Raw genomic sequence first — 24,022 nt, 5'->3', positions numbered from 1 at the left:
TGTAAACTCAATGGGTCTCTTACTAGAGAAGGTTCCTTATTCTTTTATTAAATGCTCCTTTTGGCTAATATATAGGAGTCTTTTTACCTGTTACCTATTAATATGGCATACAGTAATTCAATGGGATTGTGTAAGACCTGATACATTATAAAGAAAAAATGCTGCAGGAGTCCATTTTTTTTTAAAATCCATTGTAAAAGGAACAGTGTGGGCCATGCCTGGTGTGGGTCGCAACTGAGAATGCCACATTCAAGGCAAACTGATAAAAAACAGGATAGATACACCCCAAACTGTTGGTTATGCTAACATTAGAGTTCATCAACCCAGTAAAAGTGAGTTCCTGTATCACCACACTGCTTAACAAGAAACTAAGAACACAGTGTCCTTAGGCAATCCAGCCCCTCCCACCACTCAGACATCAGGTCTTTATGATGAGAGGTTACTGAAAACCAGAGTCATCATATTTAAGGTTCTTCTAATTCCAAAGGATCAGCCACTCCCCTAAGTCAATATGTTTACTTTAGATCTTACCAAATATCATGCTGTAGCCAGTTCCTTTAGTAACTGAAAACTAAAAGTTTATTAATATAAAAAGAAAAGAAGAGTCATTAATTGGTTAAAGGAATCATATACATTACAATTGATTTCAGAGTTTGCAGGCGAGAATAATAGCAGTGATGTTATATAATGTCATATCTGCTAGCTTGTAATAAATCTCTCTCATTCACCCATTAGATTGAGGGTCCTCAGTCCATTGTTCAAAGCTCTCCTTTGTTAGAAATCATATCCAGAGATGTGGAGCAGAAATGAAGATAAAGCAGTCATCACAGCTTGCAGTTTATAGTTCAGCCCATGTGCATGGAAAGTTACTGGCCAACATGGGGTCCAGGGTCACATGAGCATGGAAAGTTACTGGTAAAAGATAGAGTCTTAGATCACATGTCCTTACATGCCTTGCTGAGTCATCAGATGTTTTCGGGAGGGTCCCTGGAATAGTTGATTGTTCTTCATGGGCCATCAAGCAGGCTGTCTAGTGTTGATGAATAGCTATCTAGGGGTATCACCCAGGAACACAACACATGTTTGAGATACAAATGTTCTTAACTTCAGATACAAAGATGATACATGCATATAAACAGGATTATCAAATTTAGCAGATTACAATTTTTGCATTTATACCTTACATCAGTGCTTCTCAAGCTATCTGATGTGTGGGACCGGCAATTTTTTTTCCAATATGCACGCAGACCGGCAGCCGATGGCTCGCGGACCAGCACCAGTCCGCAGACCACCACTTTGAGTAGTACTTCCTTACATGATATACTTTGTATCACATTTAGTGCAATTGTGCAACAGTGGTGATACATTAGTGTACACCTGGTTATCATTCTTTTTATATAACATCACAAGTAATGGGGGAAATTATTACAGCTCTGTACCTTTTAATGCTTTGTCTTTCAAGACTTCTTAGGATGTGTCTGGCATGCCTGTTGTTTTAGGAGTGACAATGATAGTGCCAGCAAGAGAAAGCAGGGCGTTTTCTGCATGGGGACCAGTTTTCTGCTCATTAAATTACTGATTTTTTTAATGTATTATACAGAGCCCAAGTGTGATTTTGGGTTTTTTTTGCTTGCTGTTGCTTATTATTAGCAATGAGCACTTAAATAAATCATCTATGTAATAATATTAGGAGAGGCTCTGAAGTTTTTTCTCTTGTAGTTCATGTAGATCAGCAGAACGCAGACGTAGCTCTGTGGTGGTAAGCTTGCCTGGACTTGAGGTGTTCCCTGGAGACCTCCTAGTGTCAGACGATGATGCTGACTACCTGCAACGCTCACCATTGCTGCTAAATGGAGGTCAAGTACACGGTGGGTTTTGATTCTTTTAAATCATGCATAAACTTATATTTTTTTAAAAAGTTAAATTATACTTGGGGCATAAACCAACACGCCTCAGGATTCAGAATATGAATGTCAGGTGCGAATATGAAAATTCCCTCAGTGAATTCTGCCTACAGTGGTACTGGTGTTTAGCATCATCATTAGTTTATAAGCCACTTACTCCAAAAGAAATTCTATGAGATAAATAAGGTGAGTCAAACTACAGATATCAGCGGCTTAATATTCCTATTGCTTGACATTTTGCTGCTTTTCTCAAGCCCAGGCAAATATAGATTTTTTTCCTTAGGGCTCGTCTACACTACTGTGTTACATTGGCGCAGCTGCACCCTGTAGCGCATCTGCTGAAGATGCACTATGCTGATAGGAAAACGCTCTCCCGTCGGCATAATTACTCCACCTCAACAAGAGGTGGAAGCTATGTCAGTGGGAGAGCATCTCCCACCGACTTCGCACTGGTGTGGACAAGGCTTAGGTCCATGTAACTTGCATCACTGTGGGGGTGGTTTTTTCACACTCCTGAGCGACATAAGTCGCATCGACTTAAGCAACAGTGTAGACAAGTCCTTAATCTATAATTGTCTTGATGCTGTAGATTCTTCAGCCATTAAAAAGGTCAGGAATTAGACTAGGTGTAGAGAGCTATTAGGGGATATCAAATGATGCACAGTCTTATGGGATATTATTTTGGAACTATTAAATTGACAGTTGTCTAAAGCATGATTTAAAAATGTGGTTTTGAACTTCAATTTTAATACAATGATACTTAAGCACATGCATTCATGAATCAGGGCCTAAGTTATTAGGATTTGATTACATGGAGAAATTTACTGGTATAACTATCCCAATATAATTATTCTAGAATAAGAGAGAGAGTCCACATGGGAAGTTATACAGGTATAACTATACTGATATAATTAGGCTGGTAAACTTATCTATGCGGACAAGCCCTTAGATGCTGTAATAAACAGATATGGCTAGTGTTCTTGAAAGTTGAATGATGTCATTTTAAAGAATTAACGTGAAGTCTAATTGACCATGTCATGGTAAGAAATTAACTTGCAATCATGTAGCTGGGTTTTTAGTAGTGCTGAGCACCTGCAACTCACATTGACAATGAGAATTGTGAGCACTCAGCAACTCTGACAATCCAGTCTTTGGTACACATCACTATTGCACATGGGACCTATTCTAAAAGCCATCAATGGGTTTAGCTCAACCCCACAAACTGCCTGTATACAGATGTTAAATTTTAGTTAAGTATAAATTATTTCTTCTCCTTAAGAATTTTATTTGTCTCCTTCAAAAAAAAAAAAAAAGAAAAGCCACAAAATAATAGTAATGATCTTCCTTTTGTTTTCTTACCCAACAACGTATTTGTTTTAATTTCACCCATTAGAGTCCAAAAAACCAAGGTGGCCGTTCGCCAGAAAAGGAGCTGTGAGTATTTCAGAACATAATTTTTCCTGTAATAGAGTTTCCCACAGATTAATGTGAAAGGCTAACTTGGTTCTTCATTTTACAATCTCTGAAGAAAGACAGAGGGCTGGTGAAATCAAAAATAAATGCCCCAATTCAGGCAGGTAATCTGTGGGATGATCTGCCCCCTACATAGGTCTCATCCGGATCTCTAATAGATATAAATTGGTATAAGCCCTGAAGCACAAGGCTTAATAACACTTCCAAAATTTTTGTTGGCTTTAATTACAATAATTCTAGATATTCATACAACTGTCCAATTCCTTTTTAATCTTGTAAAGTTGTTGCTTTCCTATGGCCACATGTCATTGAGGCCAAGAAGTTAAAATGGGATGACTGAAATAAGTACCTGTTAAAGTATCCTACTGTACTGGAGTCAAAAATCACTTCATCAGTGGTGTTAACTGAAGGATACATGCTGCAATGAAACAAATTTGATGTGTTGAAATAATACTATTTACCAGTAGTTGAAGAGTCCTCCTAAGAACAAAGCCAGCCTAACCCTGCATGGTTTTAGTCTCTAAATTCCCACTCTTACAATGCAATCTGCTAGCACAGATCCCCAGCAGCCGCAGCCCTGGAGCCTCTTTCTCTGGCCGCCGTAGCCCTGCACCTCCCAAATTCCCCCCCACCACCTCTTCTCACACCACTGCCCCCTTCTACCTACCCGCTATTCCCCCCACGGCCACCACCTCCCCTTACATGTGCATCTTCTCCAGGGTCCAGGCACCTAATCAGAGGAGCCACGCCCGCGCAGCTCCACTAATTAGGTGGGTGGCCCTTCATTCTCTCATGTGTGGTCACCTAGGAGTGCACCATAGAGGGAACTATTCACGGACCACCTGAATGGAGCTCGCGGACCACTGGTGGTCCACAGACCACAGTTTGAGAACCTCTGAATTAGAGAACATAGAATCATAGAATCATAGAATATCAGGGTTGGAAGGGACCTCAGTAGGTCATCTAGTCCAATCCCCTGCTCAAAAGCAGGACCCATCCCCAATTAAATCATCCCAGCCAGGGCTTTGTCAAGCCTGACCTTAAAAACTTCTAAGGAAGGAGATTCCACCACCTCCCTAGGCAACGCATTCCAGTGTTTCACCACCCTCCTAGTGAAAAAGTTTTTCCTAATATCCAACCTAAACCTCCCCCACTGCAACTTGAGACCATTACTCCTTGTCCTGTCCTCTTCCACCACTGAGAATAGTCTAGAACCATCCTCTCTGGAACCACCTCTCAGGTAGTTGAAAGCAGCTATCAAATCCCCCCTCATTCTTCTCTTCCGCAGACTAAACAATCCCAGTTCCCTCAGCCTCTCTTCATAAGTCATGTGTTCCAGACCCCTAATCATTTTTGTTGCCCTTCGCTGGACTCTTTCCAATTTATCTACATCCTTCTTGTAGTGTGGGGCCCAAAACTGGACACAGTACTCCAGATGAGGCCTCACCAATGTCGAATAGAGGGGGACGATCATGTCCCTCGATCTGCTCGCTATGCCCCTACTTATACATCCCAAAATGCCATTGGCCTTCTTGGCAACAAGGGCACACTGCTGACTCATATCCAGCTTCTCGTCCACTGTCACCCCTAGGTCCTCTTCCGCAGAACTGCCGCCTAGCCATTCGGTCCCTAGTCTGTAGCTGTGCATTGGGTTCTTCCGTCCTAAGTGCAGGACCCTGCACTTATCCTTATTGAACCTCATCAGATTTCTTTTGGCCCAATCCTCCAATTTGTCTAGGTCCCTCTGTATCCTATCTCTGCCCTCTAGCATATCTACCACTTCTCCCAGTTTAGTATCATCCGCAAATTTGCTGAGAGTGCAATCCACACCATCCTCCAGATCATTTATGAAGATATTGAACAAAACTGGCCCCAGGACCGACCCCTGGGGCACTCCACTTGACACCGGCTGCCAACTAGACATGGAGCCATTGATCACTACCCGTTGAGCCCGACAATCTAGCCAACTTTCTACCCACCTTATAGTGCATTCATCCAGCCCATACTTCTTTAACTTGCTGACAAGAATACTGTGGGAGACCGTGTCAAAAGCTTTGCTAAAGTCAAGATACAATACATCCACTGCTTTCCCTTCATCCACAGAACCAGTAATCTCATCATAGAAGGCGATTAGATTAGTCAGGCATGACCTTCCCTTGGTGAATCCATGCTGATTGTTCCTGATCACTTTCCTCTCATGTAAGTGCTTCAGGATTGATTCTTTGAGGACCTGCTCCATGATTTTTCCAGGGACTGAAGTGAGGCCGACTGGCCTGTAGTTCCCAGGATCCTCCTTCTTCCCTTTTTTAAAGATTGGCACTACATTAGCCTTTTTCCAGTCATCCGGGACTTCCCCCGTTCGCCATGAGTTTTCAAAGATAATGGCCAATGGCTCTGCAATCACATCCGCCAGTTCCTTTAGCACTCTCGGATGCAACTCATCCGGCCCCATGGACTTGTGCATGTCCAGCTTTTCTAAATAGTCCCTAACCACCTCTTTCTCCACAGAGGGCTGGCCATCTATTCCCCATGTTGTGATGCCCAGCGTAGCAGTCTGGGAGCTGACCTTGTTCATGAAGACAGAGGCAAAAAAAGCATTGAGTACATTAGCTTTTTCCACATCCTCTGTCACTAGGTTGCCTCCCTCATTCATTAAGGGGCCCACACTTTCCAGATTGTATAAGTAGGGGCATAGCGAGCAGATCGAGGGACGTGATCGTCCCCCTCTATTCGACATTGGTGAGGCCTCATCTGGAGTACTGTGTCCAGTTTTGGGCCCCACACTACAAGAAGGATGTGGATAAATTGGAGAGAGTCCAGCGAAGGGCAACAAAAATGATTAGGGGTCTAGAACACATGACTTATGAGGAGAGGCTGAGGGAGCTGGGATTGTTTAGCCTGCAGAAGAGAAGAATGAGGGGGGATTTGATAGCTGCTTTCAACTACCTGAAAGGGGGTTCCAAAGAGGATGGCTCTAGACTGTTCTCAATGGTAGCAGATGACAGAACGAGGAGTAATGGCCTCAAGTTGCAGTGGGGGAGGTTTAGATTGGATATTAGGAAAAACTTTTTCACTAAGAGGGTGGTGAAACACTGGAATGCGTTGCCTAGGGAGGTGGTGGAATCTCCTTCCTTAGAAGTTTTTAAGGTCAGGCTTGACAAAGCCCTGGCTGGGATGATTTAACTGGGAATTGGTCCTGCTTCGAGCAGGGGGTTGGACTAGATGACCTTCAGGGGTCCCTTCCAACCCTGATATTCTATGATTCTATGATTGGCTTTCTTCTTGTTGCCAACATACCTGAAGAAACCCTTCTTGTTACTCTTAACATCTCTCGCTAGCTGCAGCTCCAGGTGCGATTTGGCCCTCCTAATTTCATTCCTACATGCCCGAGCAATATGTTTATACTCTTCCCTGGTCATATGTCCAACCTTCCACTTCTTGTAAGCTTCTTTTTTATGCTTAAGATCCGCTAGGATTTCACCGTTAAGCCAAGCTGGTCGCCTGCCATATTTACTATTCTTTCGACACATCGGGATGGTTTGTCCCTGTAACCTCAACAGGGATTCCTTGAAATACAGCCAGCTCTCCTGGACTCCTTTCCCCTTCATGTTAGTCCCCCAGGGGATCCTACCCATCCGTTCCCTGAGGGAGTCGAAGTCTGCTTTCCTGAAGTCCAGGGTCTGTATCCTGCTGCTTACCTTTCTTCCCTGCGTCAGGATCCTGAACTCAACCAACTCATGGTCACTGCCTCCCAGATTCCCATCCACTTTTGCTTCCCCTACTAAACATGCTTGTTTAAAGTTGCCTAATGCTCCCTTATAGTGTCGTTTGGCAGCCGCCTGCTTTGTCCACTGCTTGCAGGAAGAGCAGCCCATTGCAGCTAGGCTGGTGGGGGCTTGGAGCCAGGGTGGGCCGACAGCCCCCACATCAGCTCCCCTAAGTTCCCTGTGCGGCTGCTGCCCAGCAGGCTGTCAATTGCTGGCAGTTCAGCTGACCCTCCCCCACTGCCCTGTGCTGCTCCTGCCCTCCGCCTTGGAGCTGCTCCAGGAGCCTCCTGCTTGCTGTTCAGGTAGGGTGACCAGATCCTATTTTATAGGGTCAGTCCTGATTTTGGGATCTTTTTCATATATAGGCTCTATAACACCCCGCCCCCTGTCCTGATTTTTCACACTTGCTGTCTGGTCACCCTACGTGCAGGGAGGGGAGGGGGAAAAGGGGTGTTGTTGCCAGGGTTTCCCCCTCCCCCGTTCCTGCCCTCACCCATCTCCACAGAGCAGGGGGGGACAAAGCAGGGCTCAGAATGGAGGGAGCTTGCTGGCAGCAGCTGCTGTCTCAAAGTCTCTCTCTCACACACAGGGTGTCAGAGTAACAGCCGTGTTAGTCTGTGTCTCTGTCTCTCTCTCTGCCATGCTGTCTTCCCCCTTCCCCCCTCCATTCCTGCTGCCTTATAGAGTGAGGCTGCGTTAACAGCAAGGTGTTAACCCTTGGGGGCTCAGCCGAATGCTAGTTCATCATTTAGCAGTAAGCCATTCCCTGGGAAATATCCCACCCTCTTCCACCCTCTGACTCCACCACCTCAACCAAGCTTCACACTTATCATTGCTGTGTACAGTATTAAACTGTTTGTTTAAAACTTATACTGTGTATATATATAAAATATAGTCTTTTGTCTGTCAAAAAAAAATTCCCTGGAACCTAACCCAATTTTTCTCCATGGGTAAGTAAAATAATTGTAATAAAAAAGATGGAGAAAAATTGTTCTCTCTTGCCACAGAGGGCAGGACAAGATCTGGGTTAGGTGATTAACTTTTGAGCCATGGCTTCACTTGGTTCTCATTTTTGGTCTCCCTTCATGAGCATAAACATTCCTGTTTACTTGTCAATTTAGACCTCAGTTCAGCAGGGCAATTAAGCATGTGCTTAAATCCCATTGGCATTAGTGAGATTTAAGAAATTAGGACAAAGCAATGAAACAAGTGTGGACAATTTTCAGAGTGGCTTTTTCAATAAATAAATCAATGATACCTCATTTGAAAAACTTCCGAAGCAGTCTCCCTCCCCTCCCCACCCCACAATCCACCACCCAAATACCAATGGGGAATAAAAATTCTTCCTGCAGCTCCAATACCAGATGCTACCAAACTGTTTAACATAAATATTTCTGAATATATGGCTTGCGTTATTAAACCAGGAAAACTATGAGGATCCCATATTTTCTGTACTGTTTCAGTATGTGTATATATATATTCACATAAATAAATGACTAAACTATGAAAATGTTTTTCCGTAGGGGATTCAATTTCTATATCCTTGTTTCTAGCAGTTCATTGTCCCATTTTGTTTCTTTAGTAGCAATACAGTAGTTACCATAACATTCACTTTCTTTGGTTTCAAATGGTAATAAATAGTCCATATAATTATTCTCATTAGTGACTCCACTGTAGGAGGTTCAAACCAAACTCAGATTCCTATGCTGCTATGGTAGCTAATGGGGCTTCAAACTTGTTTGGTCCCTCAGAGCTGTAAAAGCACTACAGAAATCTGTCATATTTATTGTTATTAAATCACACATACACTGTAAATGTACTTCTCTGTCTCGGGTAAAGTTGAACTCTAAGGGAAAGCTGATTTCTATTACACCACAGTAGATGCATATTGAAACTTTATTTGAACAGACAGGTCAATAATCGCAGTAAAAGAAAACCCACCTTAATTTCCTTTCTAGGTTGCCAACCACAACTGAACTATTAAAAAAAATTAAATACTTTAAATTTATTTGACTTTTATCTGCTTATGTTTTTTATTTATTTATTGGTTTCCTGGAAGCATGGATAATGAAAATAGATGAGTAAATTTCACTTTTAGTTAGTCAATTTCACCTTCCTGTTCTCAGGTATTAACACAATTAAGGATGAGTGAGCAATCTGCACTGAATAATGTCTCTCTTTTTCTGTTAACAAAATTCTCAATTGTATTTGTCAAAGTTATTCACAAATTTCTTGACAAATATTTCCATCTCCAATCAAATAGCTTATGAGAGTTTGTTGCAAATATTAGGCATTTTAACTTCAAAATCCTTACGATTATAGGTGCTGATCCTGCAAACACTAATGCATATATAGCTTAATGTACTTGAGTAGTCTGCTTGAATTCAATACCTTAGTAAAAACTGTGACACTGATATCTGCTGCATTCTGTGATCTTAATGGTTGAAAGCCAATTTTCTTGATCAGATATTTGCTTTTGTTTGTCTTTACTTTGTTTAAAGGTAAATAAATTATTCATATGTTAATTCTTTAAAGGCATAAATAATTGGCTACATTATTATGGTTTTAGTCTGACAGGACCTCACCGCTAACATTTGGCTCTTTCTAAATGGGACTATTTGCATGTTGAAAGTTAAGCACGTACATAAGTATTTGTTGGATTGGAACCTGAGACTGAGAATTTTGAGGTTCAAATATTTAAAATTTGCAACAAACTGCAAACAAGCTATTCAAATGACAAGAAAGATTTGTTAATAATTTTGATGTTCACTCAAAAGTGAGTTCACTAGAATTATTCATGGACGTAAAAGTTAAGCACATGCGCACGTGTTTGCAGGATCAGTGCCTTAATTAGAAAATGCAAGTAATATTGTTTCTGCTCACAGATAGAACGTCTTGTGGAACTGACCATCACAGATCAAACTGTGAATTTCAAATATTATAGTGAAATGCACCTTTTGAAATGCATTTTTGGCAAATATTCCAGCATTCATCTTAAAATTCATTTTTGAGAGTATTCATATTAATAAAGTACAAGCACCCATATGGTCTCTGAAAGCAAATATGAAACACAGTCAAGTCAATATTCACTTTGAAATTCTAAAATATTGGTGGCAGTAAGCATAATGAAGTGAGGTTTGGTGTGCAAATGCTGCAAGCAATGTTTGGTTTTTTTAAAAATCCATTGATTCTTTTATTATTATTATTCATGTCATGGAAAAATCTCTTTTAGTGTTCATAAAAATCTTATTTTTACACACACAAAAAACCCCACCCTAAATGCTATGGCAAATTTGACCAGACAGTGTCACTTTAAATGTGTAGTTTAAACCAGGTGAAGAGTTCAATATTAAAATGTTTTGAAAAAATGTTTACCCTCAAAGATTTCCTGGTCACATATCACTGATTTTTGCATGAGCAAAGCAAGCTGAGTTTATTCTTAGATGGGTTTTGAGAATAGCCCATTATCACTTGTGACATTCTAGGTTAGCAACAGTCAAAGACTACCGCACTGTACAACTCAGTCTTATTGTGCCAAAGGGCCACCTTGACCTTGGCGCCTATTCAATATGTAGAAGCAAATGACAGTGCTGCATCTACACTCCTTTCACTGGATATGTGTACATGGGTTGGCAAAGAAACCAAACATTAGGGTGAAGTCCTTGCAGATTAAAACAAAATTACTGAAGCTAATAAGCATACTATTTACCTCTTTAAATTATAACGTGTAGAATTTATCTTTTAACAGAGTAAAGACAAACAAAAGCAAATGTCTGATCTGAAAAACTGTCTTTCAACCATTAAGATCACAGACTGCAGTGGATATGAGTTTCACAGTTTTAAGGTACGGAAATACTCAGTAAATTACACTGATAGTCCTTTCCAATGGACTCAAAACTTTTTTCTCTTCTTTGTGTCCCTTTTAAAATTAATCTTTTCCATGTTAGTAATCGACATAGGCAATCTACATGCAGAATCTGTATATAAATTTAGGGTACAATTGTTGCAAGAGAAGGCAGTTAGTCTTGTGGTTAAGACAGAAGTCTAGGAGTCAGGCAATTCGGAATTTATGCCGAGCTCTGACAGGCTTCATGTGACCTTGGTCACTTAGGAGATGTCTACACTGCAGCTCAGCACATGCCTCCCAGCCTGGGTAGAGAATCACGCTAACTTTGCTCGAGCTAGCACCCTAAAAATAGCAGTGTGGATGTTATGCCTTGGCAGTGGCTCAGGCTAGCTGCCTGAGTTCAAGCTACCTGACCCAGAGGGTCAGAGTTCAGGTGGCTAGCCCAAACCCCTCCCCATGCTGCAATGACCACACTGCAATTGTCAGTGTACTGGCTCAAGCAAAGCTAACTTGAGTGTCTCCCTCCACACTGGGAGGCTCCCTCCCAGCTGCAATGTAGATACACTGTAAGGTCTCTGTTCCTTGATTTCACCATCTGAAAAACAGGTATAATACACCTCTGCTTCAGAGGGATGATGTGAGGTTAAATTCATTAATGTTTGCAAACCATCCTGAGATCCTTGGATGGAAGGTGCTCCATAAATGCAAAGAATTATTCTGCATTACTATTATTATATATATGCTTTATAATACTCAAGAGTAAAATGTCAGGATTTTTATTTTTTAACTATTAAACATCCAGCCAAAGGATGAGAACTGTTGTTATCCAGGTCAGGTTTACTTGGTCCTACCACAGCACAGGGAGCTGCACTTGATGACTTCTCGAAGAGCCTGTCCAGCCTTACATTTCTCTAATTCTATTATTTATACTATATTTTAATACATTGCATAAAGATTGCAGCACTTTATGTATCAGTCAGCTATTATGCATGAAATCTATAAGGTTTTCTTCCTCCCCCCACCCCAATCAATAGAATAAAACTTGGCATGAAATGATAACGACTCAACAGGCTCAGCAGAAAGACACTGATAATCCATTAGAAGTGAGGAAAGAAGAAGCTGTATGGGAACTTTTTACAAGTGAATGCAGTTACTTTCTGGATCGCTTACTGGTTCTCAAGACGGTAATTTTGGATTTATTTCTCCAGTAGATGAAACATGGGACTTGTCCTGCCGTCAGTGGGGCAAGAAGAAAGTCATCTATAACCTTTACTTCTTTATATCTAAATGGAAATTACTTGTACTTTTGTGCTGTATACTCCTCATGTCTTGTTTTCTAAACCTGTTTCCACAATTCTCTAGTTTTCATTTCATCCTGATGAAATCTTTTCCTCTGTGTGCCTCTTCTCAGTGCTTTGCATCGGTCTCTCTTGGTTCAGTGCCTTCTGTACTCCCAGTAGCATCAGAGTCCATTTTAGTCTGTCTTTCACTCTCTCTCAACTTGCACTTTCAGACTCATAATGCTATACTTTCCATTATTGCCAGCCCATTTCATTTTGTACTCCTGGCTTTTAATAGCTTAGCTTGAAGAGGACTAATGGGGTGTAGTTGTGTTATCCAGACTAGAGCCCTGAAAATGCAAAAATTCGGCAGGGCAGTATTTCAAGCTCCCCTCCCACCCAGCAGAAAAAATAAAATCAAGCCTAACCTTATCCTGAGGAAAAATAGGAGCATCTTCAAAGTTGAACAAGCTGTGGTAAGGCTGCACTCCTGACAGTTTGCCCATGCAGTATCCTTTTATAGGTGATAAAGGAAGATCTATCGAGAGTTTCTATACACACACTCACACACACACTTTCACCACCTCTACCACTGGTTTCTCAAAAGGAAGGAGGATAGAGTCCGGGGAGGAACTGCATTTTAAAAAGCACGTTTCATGCTGAAAAGGTGGTTTAGTCATCGACACTAATGCTCCAAAATCAGGTGGATGAGGAAGAGCACAGACAGCTCCATTAGGGTGGGCAGAAGGGGGGGGCAGTTATTGGACAGTTAGGAAAAGCCAGGATGAAAGTATCCTGCCATCTAGAAACATTTGTTTTAAAGAGTGGAAGTGGTAGAGGATCGCTGAGGAGCGCAGCTAACTGCAAGTGGTTCTCCTGCTAGACAGGGGGGTATTACAAGGTACTCAGACCCCTTGGTGATGAGTGAGGAGTAAGAACCTAGAGAGAAAGGCAGGTAGATACAGTAGTAGGCCCTATGTGGCTCACAAATGATACAGCCTCTCCTCCCTCATCCCATCCCTCCCATCCCCGTTTTTAATTATTCTCCAGCAGTGAAAACAAATGTGCTTATGAAAGAGTTTGGCAACTCTCACAGTTCCATGTATTTCTTGCTGCTCTAAATATTCCTCACTATTAAATATTCCACTTGTTCTAATCAAGCTCAGCTGAGAGTTGAGACTATGGAGTGTTTCCTCCTCAAATGACGTTTTTCTCAGGCTCTCAGATCAGTAGTTCATGGCAGCTAGACCAATGCAGGGATAAGCATAAGCATTCACTCTCTTCACCCCTCCCCTAGCACCTTGGGCAACATCAGTAAGCATTTTATTCATGTTTTCATGTAAAGCCATTTCTATTAAATACATTATATTTCTCAGCTCATTCTTAGCTGCTTTGGGGGCATTGTTTGGTAGAAATCACAGTAAGTCAGTGCAACCCCCAAAGAGTCAAGCTCCAGCAGCTGATGTGTAATGTATTCAACACGTGCCTTCACAGTGTTCATTCAGCACCACTGAAATTCACCCAGAAAGAAGAGAGACTGAACAAGCCACCCAGCCTCTCAAAGCCTTGGCCCTACACCCATTTAGCTGCTTAGTGGGACTCTTCCACCCCCCATGCCAGAGCATACAGAGCAATATGGAGGTAGACGGAAAGGGTTGGGGTGGGCCTAGATTAGAGGACAGGGTTCATGACCACCAGGTCTGCAATTGTATGGATCTGCGGGTATAACTCCCTGCAGTACAGGTCTAAAGAGGCCTCAGCCCCCATTCCCGACCACAGAATAAAATAACAGCCATGATGGGGCTACGTTGCGATCTGTGGGCTGGCTGTGTATGGATTCTCTCACTTCAGTCACTGCATAGGTCCTGCCCAAAACCCATTATTTTTAGGCTTTGTGCAGGCCATAAAAGACTTGCTCCTAACTGGTGGGAGCCCAGCCATTTTGTAGTCTGCCCGTCAAATGATGGCTTACGAAGGAATATATGGTAAATCTATCTGCCTGCTGCAAATTAATTGGTTTGTTAATGTTGAATTAATACAGATAATAAATAATATGGCTTTATTGTCTTTTTTAAAGATATTTGTGAATACGCTAAAATACCTGCAAAACAATGAGTTCCTTGTGGATGTGGATTTGTGGGGACTTTTTGCAAACTTGGAGGAGTTAAACCAGGTGAGGAAAAAAAGAAGAAATCTCATTTAGATCAAAAGCTGACAGCATAGTTAAAAAAGAGGAACACAAAGAATTGCCAGAACCGGATTTCAGTGTCTGTATCTTGAACTTGACCCTAAGGACACTGTCCCCCTCTCTCTTTGGCAAAACAATTTGGATGAGGCATCTGATCAGGCCAAATGATTTCACGAACAGGCATAGAGCCATTTGAGTTTTGGTTATGGCTGTAGTCTGATCGTGTCCTGTTTCCTGTCATAAGATGAGTTTGGCATTAGCTCTTTAAAATAGAGTCTTGTTAAATCATGGGTTTTGGCAGTCCTCAGTATACAAACATTAGGGCAAAACAATCACAACAGCCAGATCCATACAACAATGAATTTCCCGTATCAAACAATTGCATAGACATGAAGTGTCTGCTACACTATGGTCCCTTTGTGCTACTCCATAAGGACAAAGGGAACAGAAACCACCCACATCTCCCCAGCTAGGGATTCCCCAGGTGACGTGCTTGACTCATGTGCTACTCACCCTGCAGCTTCTGGGGCAAGGTGGAGAGAAGACACGCCCAGAGTGCTCTGTGCTCTGTCTATCCTCAGCTTGTGGCCAGTCCCCTTGGGGACTCTTTTCCAACATGTGAAAGTTAAAGTAGTCCCTATGCTGCTCTGACTTGTGCTGGGGCCAGGAAAAGACTCAGGGATCCCTAGCACCACCCACCCTGAGTGTAAACTCGGCAAAGCAGAGAACCTGGCCTAAGATCTCCATTTTGCAAGGATAGCATTCTCTGCAAGGCATTTTAATGCCAAGACAAGTTAGTCAAGATTGCAATTGATAATACCAGGCATTCCTTCAAGCTGAAATAGTTGTTACCTGGCTTTAATGGCAAAGCAAAACTCTGTCCTGCCTTTGACAGCATCACATAACACAAAAGAAATTATTTCCAAACTGATTCTTTTCACTGAATGCAAAATTATTGGTGTAAGAGCAAATACATCACCCTGACTGAATGAGGGGTGGCGTATGGGAACAGTTTCTGACTCCATTAGTGAATGAGCACTACGGAAGATGATCACTAAGATCAAATGCCACTCTACTAAGAAAACTGTGTGTTGCAGTTTTCCTCCTCAAAGTTACACTTCCCACAGTCACTGACATCTCATTTTTGTTGCTCTTCTTCTACCAGCATAGAAAGAGTTTGCCTTCTATAATAAGGATTGCAAAGATTAATCAGTGTCTGCACAGTGGCTTGAACATACAAAGGGCTAAGTATTATTATTAGAGCTCTGTTGGTGAGAGGCAGTATGAGCTAGTAGATACTGACAGTCAGGAGATGTTGATTCTACTCCCATCTGTGCCATTGGCTTGCTGGGTGACATTGGCCCAATCAGTTCATCTCTCTGTGTCTGTGTTTCCTCCACCAGCCAATATCTTTCCTGTCTATTTAGAGTGTAATCACTTCAAGACAAGGCCCTGATTTTTACTCTGCTCATGCAGTGCCCAGCCCACTGGGCTTCTATATCAGTCTAAGCCCTTTGATGTTGTTACTCTATGTCATGGGTCATGCATACTCCATCCCCTTTTGGAACTGGTGAGATGGGCTGCCACTCCAGGATGGGCGGCAGCCAGGGTAGGGGAACCCGGGCCCTCCCTCTCCACCAGGTCCCAACCCAGTACCCTGTCGATTGCAGGGTGGCCTGCCACCAGCTCAGGGATCCAGCCAAAACACACTGAGCTAGTCTCTGGTTCTACAACCACCTCTCCGCAAAGATTCCCTAGGTTGCTTCCTACCCGCTTCTCTATGGCTTGTAGTCTCAGAGTTCCCACAGTCTCTCCTCCCTCTGTGGCATCGAAGCCTGAGGGTCGTCGGTCGCCACCATCTGGCTGGCCTCCACATCATGAAGTGCCAGTGGTCCTTCAGTAGGAGCCTGCAACCCAGGGTCTGTCAGTGGCAGGATTACCCGCCACCAGCTCAGGGATCCAGCCAAAACATGCCAAGCTAGTCTCTGGTTCTACAACCACCTCCCCGCAAAGATTCACTGGGTTGCTTCCAATCTGCTTCTCCAAGGCTTGTTGTCTCAGGGTTCCCATGGTCTCTCCTCCCCCTGTGGGATCTGGAGCCTGGAGGTCATCGGTTGCTGCTGGCTGGCTCGCTGGCGTCCGCATCATGAAGTGCCAGCGGTCCTTCAGCAGGGCCTGCAGCACACCTCCTCCCTCTCCAATGGTTCATCCTGAATAAGATGAGCTGTTCCCTTTTATACATGGTTTCCAGCTGGAGCATGCCCAGAAGGGTTGAGGGGGCATGGCCTCCTCGGCCCAAAGAGAGGCATTAATCCCTGCAGTCCCAGTGAGGGGCATGCATGCCCCATCACACTATAATACGACATAATAATGAAAATAATAATTGTTACTGCAATAAGTGAGTACTCCCTCAGTTCCCCCTGGCATCCCTACAGAAACAACAGATAAACTAAACATCAGAATAAACATGCATCAAGTCTTTGCCTGGCCCTATCGTGGTGAGAGACAGGGGAGGGGTTGAATTATGTGCTATTTACAGGATGAACACGCCGGCGGGTCGATTAGGATACAATCAGGATTGAGTGTTGTTTTTAATACTTTTCCCATTATGCATGTGTATATAATATAGTAACATCCATTATGGTCAAATGTGGGGAAAATGATACTGACACCCTTGCCATAAAAGAGCTTTATGTTGTGAAATATATAAAATACACCTTGCCAACATGCTAGAGTTAATACTGTACCATGAGCAACTCCCCGAAAGTTATGTAGGCCCACACATTTGTTAAACAAAATAGAGTGCTCAAAATTAAAATCCCAGCATTTTAATGTAGTTCACTATGGTACTGGAGATACAGCAATTATTTTCGATTCTGTCTCTACAGGAATACTGTAGATTCCGGATACCACTGCATGGTAAATGTAGATTTCACAGTAAATTTTTCTATGGTGGCACAAGATGTGGAGATTCAGATAGGACCACTAGAATCTAAGTGAAAATATTTTTAAAAAACTTCATTTGGGAGAATGCCTTGCTTGCAAAGGCAATTTTCACATTCTGGTCCCTTGGCAGTTTAAAAGAAATGTTTTTCATTATCTTCAGGAAATTGAAATAAGATGGAATATAAATTACAATCGCTTTCCAAATGAGTTTGAACACCTCTTTAATCACATTGCATCTACAGTGTTCTGTCACATCAGATCACTATACAGCATTTATTTCTGTAATTCCCAATGTTAATTTGTGTTGAATATTCATATGAATTATGTAGCTACTGTTCTAAAATAAATGTAATTGGAAAAATGTAATATTGTGTCATCATTTTTGTTAAACAGAGCTTGAAAAGGCCTAAGTGGGTGTTTTTAACAGGATTGTTTTAACTTCTGGTTAACTTAAGCACTTAGACCATGATTCGGAAAGGGATTGTGCCCGCTGACTTAAAGTCAGTCAATGGAGCTTGGTGCAAGTATAGGGCTTTATTGGGTGTGGAGTCAGTTGCAGGATCTGGACTTTAAAAATATTTAATGGTAAAAATAAAGCTCAGAAGAGCAGACAAACTAATTTTTTTTCTTTCCTTGACTAGGTGAGTCTCAGTTTTGTGACTGATTTTTTCAAAATTGTAAAGGACCATATCACTGCATCTGAATCCTCCCTGGATTTCATCTCTGTACTCACAAAGGTAACATGGTCAGAAAGGCTCTGTAGTAGGACTCTAAATGTAGTGCAGAAAGTTTTTGAAGCTGCTTTCTTGGTCACAGTCCACTTTTAGTAAAAGACCTAGATCATATAATAGGAGGAATCAAGCTGTCCAATGGGAGCTTCAGAGATACATTCACTCTTCTTTCACTCAATGGGTGAAATCCTGGCCCCGCTGAAGTCAATGAGAGTTTGCCATTGACTTCACTGGGGACAAGATTTCACCCCAAATTTGTAAGTGCCTCTAACACAGGTGGATACCTTAGTACATTCCTAAATATAAGGCTATGCAAAGCTGTTCCGTAGCCTAGCACTTTTTATCATCTACTTTATTTTTCCGGCAGTAAAGTCTCAACACTGCAGATGCCCGTAGAATTGCTAGAGTTGTGGCAGGATTCTTTAAGAAAGTAGTTTTCTTTGGCAAGTTTACTCTCTATTGTAGCCCGATTTTCCCTGTTGCAATCAAATCTCCGGCAAAATGTACCTTACAAAAACTAAGAAAAGTAGATTGTTTACCCCATTGTTTTGCCCCTCAATAGGACATTCCTCTTTTTCAATCTTGTTAAACTTCTAAATCTTTTGTCTTGCAGTATTTTCAAGGTAACCTCTGCCAGACACACCAGATTTACTGCCTTCATTACACCTCAGCCATCTTTTACTTGGAGAACCTGAGGCAGAGAGAAGATTTTGGAATCTATCTGAAAGTAAAGTGTTGGTTTTGCTCTCCTTGTTGACTCTTCAACCATCCTATCCTGTCTTTAAAAACAAATTGGAAAAGCTATATTATATTTTAGATAATAGTCTATGCCTTTTTTCTTGAAATGCAAACAATATCACAGGTTTAAATATACTGGGTAGAATCCTGGCTCCACTGAAGTCAGAGGCAAAATTTCCACTGACATGAGCTCCTTCAATGGCACCAGGTTTTCATCCACTCCATTCATACTTTCAATTAGTGCAACCTGTAAAATACAGAATTATTAGATGTTAGAATTAGTTTCCAACCAGAGCAGGTCAAACAGCTGGGCTGTTAATCCAAAGCTGTCATATGTTACTGCCTATTGCAGGGTAGGAGCAGCAGGGTTGGCCAATGTGTAATGTCCTGTTATATCTGCAAACACTGGGAGGAGAGTGGAGCAGTTGACATAACTAAGTACCTAATGCAACAATCCCCTCTTGGGATTGCCTAACACTGAGCGCAGAAGCTAAAATAAGTGCCTATTTTTAAGAGGTTTGGGGGGAGGGATAGTTCAGTGGTTTGAGCATTGGCCTGCTAAACCCAGGGTTGTGAGTTCAATCCTTAAGGGGGCCATTTAGGGATCTGAGGCAAAAATTGGAGATTGGTCCCGCTTTGAGTAGGGGGTTGCACTAGATGACTTCCTGAGGTCCCTTCCAACCCTGATATTCTATGATTTTCTGTCTTATGTGATCTGCTCAAAGATCAGACCTTGTAACAATCACTTGACTCCAGGAGCTGCTGCTTTAATGAGAACACCAAATAGCATGAAACTCACAAGAGTTGCCACACCTGAGGAATAGGAGATTCAAGAGGCTTTTGTGTGAACTGGAGAGGCTGGCGTGGTGGTTTTGTCACTTAAGCTCTGTCTTTATTTGAAGCCGTGTTTATATTCACATGGTCTTATCAGACTTTACAAGCACAACATTCAGAATAAGATAAGTGCTTTATTACTTCATTCTGAGCCTGAATTCTCTTTGCAGAGGGAAGTTAAAAACATGTGTTTAAACCAAGCTAACAGCACCAGACACATGAATATAATGAAAGAGCATGGTAGTGCTTTTGCGTGTTTTTGTGAGTCTGTGAGAAAAGAGTTGGTAGAGTTTTCATTGAATCCGAGGGAGAACACTTGAATGCTTCCCCCCCCTTTGCATATTTATATCTCTGTGACCCATCTGGGAGGGAAGAGGATCTCCTTGAGTGCACAGGATGGAACTAAAACAGCAGCTCATTGATGTAAATGTCATTTTTACCCTTTGTGATACATTTTGTTTTACTGTATCTGAAACCAGCTGGGAAGAAGAGAGAGACTGGGAGGCTAGCACAACAATACTACATTTAGTGGCTTGGCTTTTCCCTGTCATGTAGCAGTGTCTCCATTGACTTGACCTAAACTCTTGCCAAGCTTGAAGAGTTATTGTTTATGGACTTCTAAAGTGAGCACGAGTGGTCAAATTCTGCTCTTAGTTACACTGCATATATCTGAAATCAGTGGTGTTAATCCAGATTTACACTAACCAAATTTAGCCCATAGACTGCATGGGATAGGGCCCTACCACTTTTATTTATCTTTAGCATCACACAGACCAACAGCACTACATAAATAATAAATAACGGACATCACCATTTTAAACTCACTCAGCTTTCAGATTTTACTCTATTTAAACCTGATAAATGAGCTCACTCTTATGGGCAGCTCCAGGGTGGTAGCCAAGTGTCCTGCCCCCACTAGGGGCATTTGGGGTCTGAATAGCTCCAGTACCACCAGGAGTCCCCCAGGGCAACAGAGACACATCTAAGGGCAAAACTCACTCTTTTATAAGCAGTCAAATGTTGGAGAGGAAATGGCTCTGGAGGAACCCCCGATTGAGATTTTTCTTGATGAGATCAAATGGTATAGTGAAGAAATGTATTATTAGGAATTAGTATAATGCCTGAAATGTTAAGTTATCTATACCAAAAATTAACCTGTGGGACTGATTCAGCTCCTCTTGTAGTGAAAGGGAGCCTTTCCATTGACTTCACTGGGATCTGAATTGGCTTCATCACAAGTGGATCCCCATTTCATTTCAGTCAACTGATGATGCAGCTAATTTCTTATTAACGGCTTTGTCAGAAAGCACCCAGAGGTTGTGGATCCTAAAACAGGCTTCCTTTATATTCAGCAGTGGTGTGAACAAAATGAACAGTGCAAACAACTACATCTACCAGAACTGTTGGTGGCTCCTTTACACAGACTGACCCGATATCCCCTCCTCCTTAACAATATCTGGAAGAGAAGCACTGATGCAGCACAGAAAGCCACCATCCACTCTATTAAGGAAAAGGTGGAAAAGTCCTTACGTAAGTAGCTGAGATTAAAAGTCAAGTTCTCCATTTAGTATTTTCTCTGAGGGTTTATGCACTTGAGGTTCAAATGTAAAGGAGGCTGTTGTTTTTTACTGTGTGAAGATGTGATTGGTGGCATGAAAAACTCATTGTGATCCCTTTGAGGCCTTCTCTTTTTCTCAAAATTGTCTGGTACCATTCTCATATTGTCAAAATCTTCCCTCAGTATGGTAATGCAGCACTTAAATCAGTCAGTCACTTGTATTCACAAAGAATCACTTGAGCAGTTCACAAATGGGAACAAATCAAGGAGTATCTCAAACAAAGAGGTCTTTGAGATGGAGTCATGTCTGGGAAGGATTCGGAGCGTTTAATCTTTAAAAGAATAAAATTCCACACACAAGGGGCATATTAAGCCAACAACCTTTCTCGGAATGACAGTCTTAACCTGTAAGGTATCTAGGGAGCCATCTCATCTAAGGAAAACTTTCTCCAGCTTATGTAGAAAAAAATGGATGGGTTTTTATACTGGAGTCTATTTTACATAAATAACCTATTAACTCAGTTATTTCCTGGAACCCACAATTTGCAGTTGTAAATATCTGGTAGCTCTGAAGCTCATTATAAGACAAACTTATTTTTCCAGTGCCCCAGTCCAGCTCCCACTGAAGTCAATGAGAGTATTAATAGATAGAAAGTGAATACACCTATTGGCGTATGCCTGGACCAGTAACCTCTGCCCAGGATTACATATCGGGAAATGGCTTTGGTCCACTTAGCCTGTCTGCCTTCATGTCCTCATCTGTGACATTACAACTTACCTGTCTTGCTGGGATGGTGTTAGGGGTCATTTTACCTCCAGCGTTCCCTCCCTTGCTGTGTGTGCACGCGCACACTGCAGTGTTGTGTGCAAAATGGCTGTGCATGCAAAATTAGGAGTCATATTGAAGTTTTGCTCTTTAAGGCCCTGATCCTGCAGACTAATGCACGTGCTTCATTTTACACACTGTGAATAGATCTCCTGAGTCCCAGTCCAGTGCCTAAATCACAAAACCATCCTTCCTTTTAAAGTTTGTTCTTAAAGATTCGCATTGATTCCAATGGCTTTTGAATCAGTCTCTAAATGATAAAAGCTAATTTACCCTTAAATAAACCACTAAAGAACTTTCTCATGCTACTGGAGTCACTCATGAACCAATAATAGACAGGGTCCAGCCAATTTCCCTCCCCCCCCCCCAGCTCCCCAGCCTTGCACCCCCAGCATATATTGTCTTGCTCTGGTCAGAAGCCTGGTTACCTAAGAAATAAAATAAATTTACAGTGTAAGTTCTGCAAACTAAACAGGATTTGAATAAAGCAGTGTCTCACCCTGACAAATGGTACAAACAGATCACAGATCTTCAATACACAGCTGGAACTCTCCTCCAGCCTAGGACCATGCTCCCCAATTCAAAGTCTTTGTCCTCCAGATGTGTTTCCAGGTGTTGAGTTGTGGCAGCAATGAGGCCAAGTGATGAAGTCACTTCCCCTCTTTTATAGTTTCTTCCAGTTTGCTGAAAAGATCTATGCTTGTGACGTAGAGGTCTTCCCCCATTGGTCAAGCAGCCTCCATTGTATATGCCCTCTCTCTGAAAAGTCTTCATTGTATACAGTTCCTGGGATAGTGAATTCTCTTTAATTGGCCATCAGCATGACTGGCTACTCCACTGTCGTACCTAAAAGGCTGGTTGTGGGTGTTCCCAACCACACAGTAACACACACATAACAAAACTTTGTAACTTCCCATACAATGACAGCACATACGATCCAATAGGATATTAATGTTCAACAGCTCAAGACTTTTAAAATGATGCCTCACAAGGCATACTTTGTACAAAACATATCATAATTATATGACAGTGATGAATATGGGGGTTCCAGGGTGTTGCTTTGAGGTACAGAGTGCCAGAAACTCCCACTGAAATCACTGGAAGTTAGCCATCTAAACACCTTTGAGGGTTTAGGCCAGAGTCCCTCCACTTCCACTGCAGTCTAGCACTGTTAAAGGCATTCAACATCTCCCAAGCTTGTTGTCAACCATGGGAAAAATTGATATTTTGTATTTTTCAGGAGACCTTGAAGGTAAAGTAAAATGGCTGGACAATTTTCAGAAATGTAGGCAGCTGCACGAGGTTATAATTTGGCCTCCACTTTGGGATCGTGACAAAAGGTTCTTTCTCCCAGAGGTAAGCCGTGTATTCACCACTATTTAAATGTTAGCCTGAGGACTTCTTCTTTGAAGAAAATTTTCATATAGTTCCTACATTTGCCCGACCTTTGTGTTGTGGTCTAAAGATGATAATTATCTCTGTATTCTAACTCATGTAGGTGTACATTATTATTAGTTATATTCTGATAGTATGGAGATGCCCCAATCAAGAGTGGGCTCCATTGTGCTAGGCGCTGGGCAGACACATGTGCACAGATGTTCTTAGCCTTGAAAAACTTGCCCTCTTCATGCTTAGCTTTACTCACACAAGTAGTTCAGGGCTGGAGAGAAGGACTCTTCCCTGCTGCCGCATCTCTGGCGGTAACCAGAGTCCTCCTTTCCCCTTCTGAAGTTCAGGGTCTGTCTTTTTGGAGGTGGAAAGGATTTCTACCACACTTGGCTCTGAGGTTGGGATGTCAACTGGTCCAACAATCTATGGGAGATCCACGTTGCTTACTCCAGGGAGCTGAAGAAGTATCCCAACCCAAGAATCATATGAGGTTGATACAAATACTACTTCTTATTACTCCTTTATTAGCTGATTTTAAGGT

The 24,022-nt window shown here is 42.1% G+C and overlaps 1 protein-coding gene across 1 annotated transcript in view; it reads left to right on the top strand.

Moving 5' to 3' along the window:
- The window catches only part of PLEKHG7 (pleckstrin homology and RhoGEF domain containing G7), a 59,426-nt gene that overhangs the window by 5,659 nt on the left and 29,745 nt on the right, over positions 1-24,022 (top strand). The window contains exons 3-11 of the mRNA XM_077837103.1: positions 1,720-1,856; positions 3,298-3,338; positions 10,893-10,988; positions 12,026-12,175; positions 14,349-14,444; positions 18,047-18,142; positions 18,750-18,863; positions 21,064-21,238; positions 23,333-23,448. Of these exons, the coding sequence (XP_077693229.1) occupies positions 1,720-1,856; positions 3,298-3,338; positions 10,893-10,988; positions 12,026-12,175; positions 14,349-14,444; positions 18,047-18,142; positions 18,750-18,863; positions 21,064-21,238; positions 23,333-23,448 (1,021 nt within the window). The remainder of the gene's footprint in view (positions 1-1,719; positions 1,857-3,297; positions 3,339-10,892; positions 10,989-12,025; positions 12,176-14,348; positions 14,445-18,046; positions 18,143-18,749; positions 18,864-21,063; positions 21,239-23,332; positions 23,449-24,022) is intronic.

The sequence above is a fragment of the Eretmochelys imbricata genome, chromosome 1 (genome assembly GCF_965152235.1).
Source record: "Eretmochelys imbricata isolate rEreImb1 chromosome 1, rEreImb1.hap1, whole genome shotgun sequence".
In the NCBI taxonomy this organism is placed as follows: Eukaryota; Metazoa; Chordata; order Testudines; family Cheloniidae; genus Eretmochelys; species Eretmochelys imbricata.
This window is presented reverse-complemented; position numbering and strand designations above follow the sequence as displayed.